This window comes from Megachile rotundata, chromosome 3 (assembly GCF_050947335.1).
Source record: "Megachile rotundata isolate GNS110a chromosome 3, iyMegRotu1, whole genome shotgun sequence".
Lineage (NCBI taxonomy): Eukaryota > Metazoa > Arthropoda > Insecta > Hymenoptera > Megachilidae > Megachile > Megachile rotundata.
The window spans coordinates 14350731-14362970 of record NC_134985.1 but is presented as its reverse complement, the minus strand read 5'-3'; the positions used below and the strand labels follow the sequence as shown (position 1 = coordinate 14362970).

Below are 12240 nucleotides of genomic sequence, written 5' to 3'. Positions count from 1 at the left end.
AATATGCAGTTGGTAGTACATCTAATTTAACGAAAAACATTGAATTGATTTGATTTCGTGTTAATAATGTTCTTAATATAAAAAGTATCTTGTATCTTATAGAGTATAATCGAAGGATTTACATATATTTATGCACTTGCTTAGAAAATTTCTAAAATATTTATATATTCTATGTTAGGTTAGATATATTACCAACTCTTTATTTTCAAGAACTATATATACGATACTAAAAATTCTGTGCATAGGGTATTTTAATACCATCGTTTTGCTTTATGTGACTCACACTCAGTATCGATAGTACCGAATTGTCTTTTCCCTTTACAATAAATTATTTCGTCAAATGTACTTTATAGTGTTCGCGGTCACGAAACGATAGGTTGATGTTTAAGCAAAAACGTTATTCACACTGTCGTTATTCTATTGTTCCCAAGTTCTAACGACTTAATATTCCACAAAGTATAAATTCTATATGTTTTAACGGTTATATATTGTTTGGCATATAATACCTTGAACAATGACAACCGAAATACAAAAAAGTGACAATTCCTTTGCGGATGATTTAACATTTTTCTCGTTAATAGATGATACCACGAGAGAATGGCTTCATTCTCTAAATCACATATGGCAGTTGTGTAAGTTAAATATATGTTATAACTACAAAATTTTGTATATTACCCATGCTTTATACATTTTACAGGGAAGAAATGTGATAGTGTAACAAAAACATTGATAGAATATTTTGAAAGTGCACCAAACCCATATTTAAGTACGATACGAATATTAGTAAATACTTCAGACTTTAAGCATATGAAACCAAATTCATCGTTAGCATTTACAGGTTTATATTTTATGATGATACCTATACAAAAATGAAGTAATATTATGAATAAATATCAAAGTTTTTAATGTTTATTGTTTTAGAAGAAATGTTAATTCATTTTTATGCATTGCAGTAATTGAAGAATATACAAAATGGCTAGAACCACGAAGAGATATGTACGAACATTTTTTAGAGTTGGACTTAAAATTAGCAACATTTCGATTAATCACTACACAAAATAATATGCAGTTCATTAAAATGGTTGCAATTACATATGATTTTATTAGCCACAATGTGGAATTTCTTAGTATAATACAGGTATAATTATATGATAAAAATTTTAATATTTATCATTTAGTTGTTGTGTGATCAATTGTGTTCTTCTAGAAAATGATTGATGAACAAAAGTATAAAGAAGCTGCACAGTATGTAATTATGTTGCAATTACAAGATCGTTTTACAAATCCAGAAACACTATTATTACCTCTAACATTACAAAATAAGTTAATAATAGTAGAAGAACTACTGGCTAATTGTCCAGAAATGCAAAAGGCTTTGGTCACATATCTGGATAACCTAATTGGACCTGATGTTCATATGCATGTCATATTAGATGAATTAATTAAGTAAGTTCTGATGATTATAAGAAAGAAAAATATTAAATATAATAAAATGCTTATCTTATTATAGAAGAAAAAACATCCAACATGTAAACATGTCGACAACACAAATTAAACCAATGACGAAGCTGATTGCACGTTTAGTTAAATTGTACAACCTTCCACCTGAATTTTGTCCAAATTTAAATAGAAAAAGGTGTGAAGGGGCTCTACAATTTTTAATACATAAAAGATATGTGGATGGTAGTTTAAGTAGGTTCATTGTTTCTTTATATAATTTACAATTATTAAGTACTGTGAATGATACATCACTTACTAAATTAAGGTACACCAAGTTGGAGGGAGATGGTTCAAGAAACTATAGGAAATGATATTAAATTACAGCTTCATATGATAAGATTATTAATTCATGCACAAGATACAAAAGAAGGCTTGTATTGGGCAAAAGAATTTAACATACCTAAAGAGCAATGGCCATGGGCAATTGTGTATGAAGAAGAACATGTTGAACCTGAAGGTAATAATCTTTTCTGTATTTCAATATCACTTGTACAAAGTTATACTGTTTGATTATAAAGGAATAAATGAAGGAGCATCGACTAGCAGAAGTGAAATAAGCAACAGTGAAGACAATACGGATACTACAAATTGTCATGAACTAAGATTGTCAAAAGATTCTATTAAAATAATAGATAACGCACGAAGTTTCGAAGAATTTCTTGACACTGGATTAAAAAGTGTCTTTATTGTTGGTATCGATTCAGAATGGAAGCCTTGTTTTGGTAATATCTGAAGTTAATTGTTAAAGTTTGTTTCTATAGTTACTTGATTATAAAAAATCAAGCTGTTTTTATTTATCAACAGGCACAAAGCAAACTGAGATAGCTTTAATACAAATAGCTACAGAAACTAATGTATACATCTTGGATGTAACAACAATGGGAAATAAGTCACCGGAATTATGGACCGAATTGGCTCTTACTTTATTTGAGAACAAGAATATTTTAAAACTGGGTAAATTCCAACTTGTTCTTGTATTATAAATAAAAATTAGGTGTCATAATAAATTAATAAAAAATATAGTATGCTTACATACAAACTACATATATTTTTGCATACATGATGTAGGATTTGGTATAGCTCAGGATATGTCGGTTATGCGGGAGAGCCTACCTGCATTGTCAAAAATAAAAACACATGGGCAAGGTTATGTAGATATTGTTCATTTGTGGCAGATATTAGTGAATGATTATAAATTTGTGTTCCCTCATGAAAGTAATGACCACTGCACCAAACAAAGTTTGAGTAAACTTGTAGAACTTTGTCTTGGACAAAAATTAAATAAATCTGATCAGTTTTCTAATTGGGAACAAAGACCTTTGCGGAGTGGTCAAATTACATATGCTGGTAAATAGTTACTTTTTATATGTAGATGTAAAAATTATACATGAATATGGTTTTAGTTTTCTTTTTAAATCAAACATATTAATAATAATATTTTATTATCATAGCATTAGACGCATATTGCCTGTTGGAAATATATGGAGTTTTAGAGAAGCAGTGTGAACGTTTAGATATACCGTTTCTTGAAATTTGTACAGAAATACAACATATTCCGCATCGCTCGCCGAAACGAAATACAAAAAAAGCTACGCCTAATGTAAGTGTTCGTATCACAAATAAAAAAATTAATTAGTACTATTTGCATATGAATGTTACGGAAAATGAAATATTGAACAACGATAAACAGCAAACAAGCACCAAGCCAGCAAGAAGCGAAAATTTTCAACAGCCGAGGCATCAAAATAAACAGGAATATCCAAATAGACCGATACGCTCAAACAATCCAAGGCATCCAAATACAGCAAATGGTCCAGTAGCACATTTAAGGAATCAACAATTTGCAAATAAACCGAATCACATAAGGAGAGAAAATTCCATGATAGAAACGTCACAAAATCAAATCAAGATAAATGAGTTTCAGGTGCCGGCACATAAGTGGCGTGTTGTGTGTGATTCCATGTTAGGTGGATTAACCAGTAAGTTAAGAATGTGTGGATGTGATTGCGCTCACGTAGGTTTTGATCAAAATGGAGAACGATCTTTAAAAATAGCTGTAAACGAAAACCGGGTACTTCTGACTCGTAACAGGAATTATTTACAGGTAAATGTATTTTCCATAGATTATACGAATTTGATAAATAATCAGTTATATATTCGTTTAATTGTATCTTACAGTTTTCAAAATATCTAAAACCGAATAGATATTACTTGGTAATAGCCGATCGTCCCGACGATCAGTTACGGGAGGTATTGGAATATTTTAGGGTTCTTGTTACACAGAGAGACGTTTTCAGTCGGTGCCAAATTTGTAACAGTGATGAGTTTGCTAAAGTTCCCAAGTCTGTAATGGATAAACTTGTCAAAAAGTGCGTTATAAATTTGTTTTTTAGTAGTAGTATAGTTAAGTATAAAAACTGTAACTAATTCTAATCATTTTTCAGCTTTGTTAAAATAACTCGTGAGAATAATTATCGTATACTTGCAAGTACAGCAAATGACAGTAGTGTACAAGATAATTATTATGCAAACAATGCTTTGCAATGCGAGGATCGTACATGGATATTGAGTACGAACACTGTGCTCATTGACTCGTGTTTAACAAAATACTTAAAACAAATACAAATTAATAAAATACCAATAAATGTATTAAGAAATGTACAAGTTTATTATGTATGCGAAAACTGTGGACAGGTTTATTGGAATGGAAGTCATATAGAACGCACGCTGAAACACACTATCAAAGATATTATTTCCAAATGAATGTTGGTTACCATTAAACATAACACGGTGTCAAAGCAGTGTTAACACGCTGCAAGCACAAATCAAAATTACCTTTATTTATTTAATGTTGTCAGTAAGGACTGTTCCTACAATATGCTATGTTAAACCAGTACATACTTAGAAATTTAAGAACTTTTCTAATATCTTTAAAGACACATAATCCTAAAAAAACATATATTTTTCATTCTTATTATTGTTATCGATTATTATTAATATTTTCAGAAAAAGTTGAATTTGTTAATAAGCTAAACTTCATATAAATTCCGTTATAGCATCAAGAACCATTCTTTTACAGTATTAAATAACAAAGAATGTTTTAAATTATGATAAGATTTATTATTTTACATTGCAATTCGTTATATTTACACAATACATATAAATATATATATACATGTAATATATTTATCACATAATTCAAATATTAAGTTAGCCTTATTTCGCTATAAAAAGTCTAAAATAATTTTTGTTTATGTTAAACCAAAGTAGTTAATTTTGACTTATGTTTTGAATTTAATTTCTTCTAATAAGTATACTTTTGTAAAAATTACTTTTTTATCCAAATAAAGTTGTATTTCTTTCATTATGTTTCATATTTTTTGAAAAGTTATTGTTTTACCTGAAACGAGGACAGCCATATTACATAAATTGATGTAATAACAAATTTTAATTACTTATTATACCTTTGACACGTTGACTACTATATTATCCATACGTGAATAACGCTTGAATTTTTATAGGAATCCATCCATTGAATAGTTAAAAGTTCCTGCGACTTATTTAATTAAAAATACTAATACTAGATATTTGAAATTTTAGTTAATAAAAATAACGAAATAATGTACAAGTAATCGATAAGATTTGTTTAATATAAAAGCTATTCATGGAACTTTCGGTACCTGTAGCATGACTGTAGACGTATCAAAGTAAATAGTATTTCACAAAATTTACATATAAATCATATTTCGTATTATTAATTAATATCATAAAAATCTTAATCAAAATAAGCTACAACAGTATGTGTGTTCGATCCTCGTTTACTTTGCTTCTGTAACAAGTTCTTCTACTTCAAGAACATCCTTTTTTCCAAAAGGTGGCGGACCAATTAATGCTTCTATTTCTTTATACGTTAACGTTTCTTTTTTCAGTAGTGCTTCAGCCAACTATAAGTAGAAACAAAAGTAATTTTAGAAAAGTTATATCTATTATACATATATTACAAAATACTAGTTGTCTAAGAAAATGAACAATATTCTCTAAGAGAATATCGCAAGATGAGAGAGAGGACACTACATCTATGGAGAGAAAAAGATACTATTAGGAATTGATCAATGTTACTTACTATTATCAACTTATCTTTGTTATCTAATAATAACTTTTCAGTTGTTTTATATGCTTCTGTAATTATTCGCCGTACCTCTAAATCCATTAAACTTGCCAATTTCTTACTATATGGTTTTTTTGTTTTCTAATTAGTAAATCATATCATTAATCCAGTAATAAAATATTATTTTTAAACTTGTGTATGTATCTTACCGTAGTTGTATATTCTTTGTCGAAAGAAATTAAACCTACAGTAGGGCTCATTCCAAATTGTTGAACTTGACGATACGCTAATTCCGTTACCTTCTTCAAATCATTCTGTGCTCTGGTTGAAATTTTATTAAACATTATATTTTCCGCGACTCTGCCACCTAACAATACGCACATATTTTGAAAAAGATTTTCTGAACTTCGAAGTTTTAGATTCGCGTCGGAATATTGAGTGAAACCCAAACGTTTGTTCGTCCTTGGTACTATTGTTACTTTAATTAAAGGACTTATATGTTCTAGTAACCACGATGATAATGCATGACCAGCCTCGTGATAAACTACAACTTTTTTCTCAGAAGGTGTTAACGTGCTAGATTTTTTTACCGTGCCACCTAATACTTTATCAATTGCGTACATAAGGTCACTGTTCTCAACTTTAGTCTTTGCCTCAGTCGCTGCGTGTAATGCAGCCTCATTGCAAACATTTGCTATATCCGCACCTACCCCAAACATATTTAAAATAAAATTATAGAAGAGAGAAAAGTTTCAAGAATTTAGAATAATAATTGTATACAGTACCACTAAAGCCAGGACTAAGATGAGCTAAAAATGGGGCATATTGCGATGCTTTGCCTTCTAATGATAATGAGTTGAGGTGATATTCAAAAATCTGTTTTCTTTCGTCTAAAGTAGGAAGATCGATTAGAATATGTCTATCAAATCTACCACGTCTTAGTAAAGCTTTATCCAGAACTTCTGCTCTATTTGTTGAGGCTAAGATGATAATATCCTGTGATGTTGTCATTCCATCCATTTCTACTAAAAGTTGATTCAAAGTACGTTCAGATTCGCTGTCACCGGATTGAGAAAATCCATCTGCTCGTTTTTTGCCTATTGCATCAATTTCATCTATATAAATAATACTAGGTGCTCTGTAATAAATAAAATAATCATAAATCAGACAACACTATTCTTATGTGCAATGGTTAAACCTTTTTTTAGCTTCTGCAAATAAATTTCTGACACGTGCTGCACCTAATCCACCTATCATTTCAATAAATTCTGATCCATTCATTGATAGAAAAGGAACATTTGACTCGGTTGCTACAGCTTTGGCTAAAAGCGTTTTGCCACATCCTGGTGGTCCTAATAGTAAAGCTCCTAAAAATAAGTTAAACTTTATACATATGAAAGTCAACATTTCCCAAACCATAAATTATATACCTTTTGGTACTTTAGCACCGAGTTTTCTGTATCGTTCAGGATTTTTAAGGTAATCAACAAACTCCATAACTTCTATTTTGGCTTCTTTTAAACCAGCAACATCACTAAAATGTACACCTTTACCAGAAAAAGGTTCTACTAATGTAAATTTTGCTTTTGTTACATCAAAGAAATTGAATTTGCCTCTCATTTTATTTCTACGTAGAAATAAGAGGGGTACACCAAAAAGTATAGCTATCATTATCAATTCTGTTAAAGGACTTGGGTCGGATATGTATCTAATGGGAATTCCATCCTCTAAAAGTTAATATTTTTCAATTAAAGATAGCACAGTAGAATTTGCTATTGAATTTCATTAATTTTTCGTACCCAATCTAATGCCAACACGTTTTTCTATGGCTCTAATTCTTTCTTCGATATCTTTAACATCAACCACATCAGTTATGGTAACATTTGGGAATAATCTCTTTCCCCTAAAGGTAGCATTTGTTCGAACTACTGCAGAAACTTTAGACAGGCCTGGATATACATATATCTCTGTGACTTTTCCTTTTAGAAGTAGGTCATTTACAAAATCGTTCCAACCTACTGCATTCACCTGATAAAATAGAAATTAATAAAGATTCTAGAAATAAATTCTACAAATTAAATTATTAGTGCATCAAACCATACCGTATATATGGGCTCTATAACAAACCAGTACAAAGTGATGAACATAAGCACTCCCACTAGAAAATATTTTGTAACTACCAATTCAATTGGGTCAAAGTCATCCTTATTAGGATCTTTAGAAGAATTTCCACTGGAATCTTTAGAAGACTGTTTATTCGACTCATTAGAAGACTGTTTATTGGAATCTTGAGAAGATTGCCTATTGGTAGCATTAGTGCTAAAGTTTCTTGTACAAGTTTTAGAAAAGTCATTTTTTGAGAATAATGACTGGAATCCCCGCAATTCTTTACAAATTTTTGTGTATAGCTGCGATAAAAATTTTTTATGAGCATTTTATGTGAACCGAATGAAATCGAAATGATGAAACACTTACCCTATGAGACACTGGAAAACATAACCTAGTTATCTCATTGTTATGGTTAATATTCGAGGAAACAACTTTAATAGCACCGTACTTTCTTGCATCGTATTTTAAGAGGACACTAAGTTTTTGTGAAACAACATATTGTTGCTTTGGATATTTTAATAAACATTGCATATTTGCTAGTGCAAGGTGCAATCACCTACATAAATACCGCAACAATCGCTCGCTTCTCCTTAAATGATTTAAATAACTACGATTATAACTACGCATAATGTATGAAACAACGTCTAATTATAATTTACTTTAATTCTTTAAAGTTACCTGTCAACACAATTCACAATATCTATATTTTAAAAAGTACATGCGATATTTTCAAACATTTAAGAAAACCGAACAAGAACGAAAAATAACATATGTACTTCGTTTCAGTTATCTTAAGTATATTTGTTAATAATAACAATCTAATTAAGTTTAAACATAAAAATAAATAAACCTAAAAATAACAAATTCGAATACATCGTAATCATAGGTATAGAGAGTGAATTTAAAGGTATAGTTATAGCATCAAAAATATGATAAGGTAGATCGTTAATGCAACAGAATTTTGTGTCGAATTAGAAGCATAGACAAAGTATAATAATGCGACGTATTTTAATGTCACATCCTACCATATCAATTGGTACAGGTTTTATATTACAGCGCCCACAGTGCATTGAATTAAAATTAAAGATACCGACAGACATTTATCATTTGAATCAAGGAGTCTACTTTACCAACAATCACTTACCTTAATGCAGTTCTTGCATGTGTGCATAGAGTGCATAGCGGAACCACCACTGTGGCGGTCTTTTTAAAATGGAAGAATAAAGGGTCGCCGAAACCGTTATTATTTTTGTAATAAATAAGATATTAAATACGTTACAAATAAAGTAATTCATTAAAATAATTTTCTTAAATACTTTTTTTATTCTTTAGTACAATTAATGCTGCTTTGATTTATTTAACCTTAGCAAAGTATTTGATAGTACAACTAACTTCAGAGTAGTAATTTTTACATGCATTTTGTGTCACTGCAATTACTAAATAAACGAAAGCCACCAAGTTGTTCTCAAAGGAGTTGCATGAATAAAACCGGTAATTATAAAAGATGATTTTATTCTTGAAGACAAAATTGTACGAATCGTAAGGTTTCGTAGAAAGTAAATTCAGTGTAATTATAGAATCTAAAAAGGTAAGAGATAAGACGAGGAAATTAGAAAAGGGACGTTGGAAGAGGAAAAGAGAAAGAGTAGTCGAAGGGAAGGTGGTGGAAGCTGGTTGAATATTTTTACCCAAGCCTGTTAACTACACTCTGTTATTTTATCTCACGTACGTAGTTTTTCCACTACTACTACGCCGTTACGCAGGAATATAAGTTTTAAGGCGTGTTTTGATAGCGTCAGGGTGTGTCAGCTGGGGCTTCCTACCTAATGGATCACTTCTTCGTTTATTCGTTCATACTTTTTGAAGTGTATGACCCCATGATACCGTGAACATTAAGACAATTTTACTTACCCAGCATTGTTGCTAGAATATTCAACATAATTATCATAAAAGCTTAATTTATCGCAAGATCCATCTTTCAAATAACCTCGACGTTCGGTTCGTTCTTGACGACAGACCGATGACAATCACAATTTTATCTTTTAACAGTCGAAGGAAGAAAATGCGAGGATAAGAGGGGTTCATCGCGGACACATATTTACGTGCAACAATATTTTTGTTGGCTTTAAGAAGGTGGCGACAGGGGACCTCTTTTCCTCCTTTTTCTTGTTCTTCGCCACTGAACGCAACAAAGACTAGCGACCACGTTGTCGCCATTGCCGTAACTACATTCTTCGTCTGGGGTGCTAAGATTTGCTAGACTTGGTATTGGTTTAGAAGTCCTGATTAGAGGGATTGAAGAGTAATTTGCAATTTTGGGAATTTTGGATTTGGAGATTTGAGGTTAGGGGAGTTAGGAATTTGGGAAATTGGATATTTGGAAATTTGGGATTTGGGAAATTGGGGACTTGGGAGATTTGGGACTTGGGAGATTGGGGACTTGGGAGATTGGGGACTTGGGAGATTGGGGACTTGGGAGATTTGAGATTTGGGAGATTGGAGACTTGGGAGATTGGAGACTTGGGAGATTTGGGACTTGGGAGATTGGGATTTGGGAAATTGGGGACTTGGGAGATTTGGGATTTGGGAAATTGGGGACTTGGGAGATTGGGGACTTGGGAGATTTGGGACTTGGGAGATTGGGGACTTGGGAAATTTGGGACTTGGGAAATTTGGGACTTGGGAAATTTGGGACTTGGGAAATTTGGAACTTGGGAGATTGGGGACTTGGGAAATTTGGAACTTGGGAGATTTGGAACTTGGGAGATTGGGGACTTGGGAGATTGGGGACTTGGGAAATTGGGGATTTGGAAATTTGGGATTTGGGAAATTGGGGACTTGGGAGATTGGGGACTTGGGAGATTTGGGACTTGGAAGATTGGGGACTTGGGAAATTGGGAACTTGGGAAATTGGAAATATGGGACTTGGCAAATTGGTAACTGGGGACTTGGCAAATTTGGAATTTAGAAATTTGGGACTTGGCAAATCCCCCAAAAGTCGAGTACCCATAAACCAAGAACTGTAGCAAACTTATAAAGTATAAAATAAATTTTTCAAACGATTTTCCTTGGTGATCAACGCGAACATGTACGATTAATCACAGCTGATCGGAATTTCAGAAATCCATCGTACGTAGCGTTCACGTAGCAGTCACGTAGAGGGAGAGCAGCAAGAGCGAACGTTGTTATTACAGATGCCACTCGTTCAGGATCCTGGGGTATATTTCAAGCACAAAGAAGCCTCCTTCCAATCCGGAAGAGTGAACGCCTAATTTTCGGGATTACGCTTTCGTGGCTTTCTGATAAATCCGGCGAGGTAACTGCAGTATCGACTAACAATGATTGCATTTGGAAATGGATGACTACGGTTGGCGCTGATGTAACTAGCTTGAGATGCGTCCTCAAGAAAGTCCTCAATTTCCACTTTTACAATTTCCACTTTTCTAATTTTCACTTTTCCCATTTGCACTTTTACAATTTCCACTTTCCCAATTTCCATTTTCCCAATTTCCATTTTCCTAATTTCCATTTTCTCAATTTCCATTTTCTCAATTTCCATTTTCTCAATTTCCACTTTCCTAATTTCCACTTTCCCAATTTCTACTTTCCCAATTTCCACTTTCCCAATTTCCACTTTCCCAATTTCCACTTTCCCAATTTCCACTTTCCCAATTTCCACTTTCCCAATTTCTATTTTCCTAATTTCCATTTTCTCAATTTCCACTTTCCTAATTTCCACTTTCCCAATTTCCACTTTCCCAATTTCCACTTTCCCAATTTCCACTTTCTCAATTTCCACTTTTCCAATTTCTAATTTCCCAAATTCCTAAATCCCCAATACCTAATTTCCCAAATCCTTAAATCCCCAATACCTAATTTCCCAAATCCCTAAATCCCCAATTCCTAAATTCCTAAATTCCCAAATTCCCAACTCCCCAAATTTCCAACTCGCAGCGTTCCAACACCCTGCAACGTCTCCAGCACCTCACAAAATACCTCCATTTAGCGCCGGAACGCCATAACGAGCGAACAATCGCGCGAAATATCCGAAATTTCCTGTATTTACATAGTCGAAGGCAGACGAGGAGATTCGATCTCCTGGCGACAGGATGGAGGAAAGGAAGAGTGAAAGGAGTGACAAAGGGGTGACAAAAAGGGAGACGGAGGAAAAACACGACGGAGATAGAAGAGCGAAATAAGAAGGGGCGAAAAAGGAGGGGAGAGAGAATTTGTACTGAAATAACATTGGATGACTGCGGTATTGTCAACCCTCCTAGTCATCCACCTCCATTTCTCTCCCTCTTCTCTTGCACCCTTTTAAAACCCCATTCACATTGAGTCATTTGTATTACATACAGTAACTTGTTATTACTTAAATATAGTGACACTATATTACTAACTAGCCTAAGTTTCATTATCTACTTTATTCATTATCATTTGCTTTTATACTACTTTTGTCTGACCATTTTCTGTTTTGTAATAATTTCATTAGTTTCCTGCAATCATTTTGGGTGATGGTAAAT

At 32.6% G+C, this 12240-nt stretch overlaps 2 protein-coding genes and 1 long non-coding RNA gene across 8 annotated transcripts; 2 read left to right on the top strand and 1 right to left on the bottom strand.

Moving 5' to 3' along the window:
- Positions 1 to 156: 156 nt before the first annotated feature.
- Nbr (exonuclease mut-7 homolog) lies at positions 157 to 4876 on the top strand. 5 transcript variants are annotated; one of them, XM_076530118.1, is made up of 14 exons: positions 157 to 178; positions 582 to 632; positions 698 to 838; positions 954 to 1138; positions 1208 to 1446; positions 1511 to 1692; positions 1766 to 1957; positions 2019 to 2222; positions 2305 to 2454; positions 2569 to 2847; positions 2952 to 3100; positions 3191 to 3604; positions 3679 to 3869; positions 3945 to 4876. In XM_076530118.1, the coding sequence occupies exons 1-14, from the start codon at positions 172 to 174 to the stop codon at positions 4261 to 4263; spliced, it is 2703 nt and encodes a 900-aa protein (XP_076386233.1). In that variant the 5' UTR covers positions 157 to 171; the 3' UTR covers positions 4264 to 4876. The 5 variants fall into 5 exon arrangements, with proteins under 5 accessions (XP_076386233.1, XP_076386232.1, XP_012138146.2 ...); XM_012282756.2 differs by lacking the exon at positions 157 to 178 and adding an exon at positions 264 to 456; XM_076530117.1 differs by lacking the exon at positions 157 to 178 and having other exon boundaries at positions 263 to 632; positions 1514 to 1692.
- Positions 4877 to 5121: 245 nt separating this feature from the next.
- Positions 5122 to 8612, bottom strand: Spg7 (SPG7 matrix AAA peptidase subunit, paraplegin). Its single transcript, XM_012282758.2, has 10 exons — positions 8396 to 8612; positions 8084 to 8306; positions 7711 to 8016; positions 7408 to 7636; positions 7039 to 7335; positions 6807 to 6975; positions 6394 to 6746; positions 5818 to 6314; positions 5624 to 5749; positions 5122 to 5444 (listed from the first exon to the last, which is right to left on the bottom strand). The coding sequence occupies exons 2-10, from the start codon at positions 8246 to 8248 to the stop codon at positions 5319 to 5321; spliced, it is 2268 nt and encodes a 755-aa protein (XP_012138148.2). The 5' UTR covers positions 8249 to 8306; positions 8396 to 8612; the 3' UTR covers positions 5122 to 5318.
- Positions 8613 to 9077: 465 nt separating this feature from the next.
- Positions 9078 to 12116, top strand: LOC143264079 (uncharacterized). Of its 2 annotated transcripts, none has more exons than XR_013037567.1 (4): positions 9078 to 9208; positions 9295 to 9442; positions 10838 to 11033; positions 11672 to 12116. It is a non-coding gene; the product is annotated as an uncharacterized LOC143264079 (long non-coding RNA). The 2 variants fall into 2 exon arrangements; XR_013037568.1 differs by having other exon boundaries at positions 9080 to 9208; positions 11788 to 12116.
- The last annotated feature ends 124 nt before the right edge of the window (positions 12117 to 12240 follow it).

Excerpts from the sequence above, each read along its gene's own strand:
- Nbr (XM_012282754.2), top strand. The coding sequence starts at position 515 with ATGACAACCGAAATACAAAAAAGTGACAATTCCTTTGCGGATGATTTA. Across the intron at positions 633-697 it reads AAATCACATATGGCAGTTGT|GGAAGAAATGTGATAGTGTA; the intron begins GTAAGTTAAATA and ends TACATTTTACAG. Across the intron at positions 1,139-1,207 it reads AATTTCTTAGTATAATACAG|AAAATGATTGATGAACAAAA; the intron begins GTATAATTATAT and ends GTGTTCTTCTAG.
- Spg7 (XM_012282758.2), bottom strand. The coding sequence starts at position 8,248 with ATGCAATGTTTATTAAAATATCCAAAGCAACAATATGTTGTTTCACAA. Across the intron at positions 8,017-8,083 it reads GTTTTCCAGTGTCTCATAGG|CTATACACAAAAATTTGTAA; the intron begins GTAAGTGTTTCA and ends TTTTTATCGCAG. Across the intron at positions 7,637-7,710 it reads TTATAGAGCCCATATATACG|GTGAATGCAGTAGGTTGGAA; the intron begins GTATGGTTTGAT and ends CTATTTTATCAG.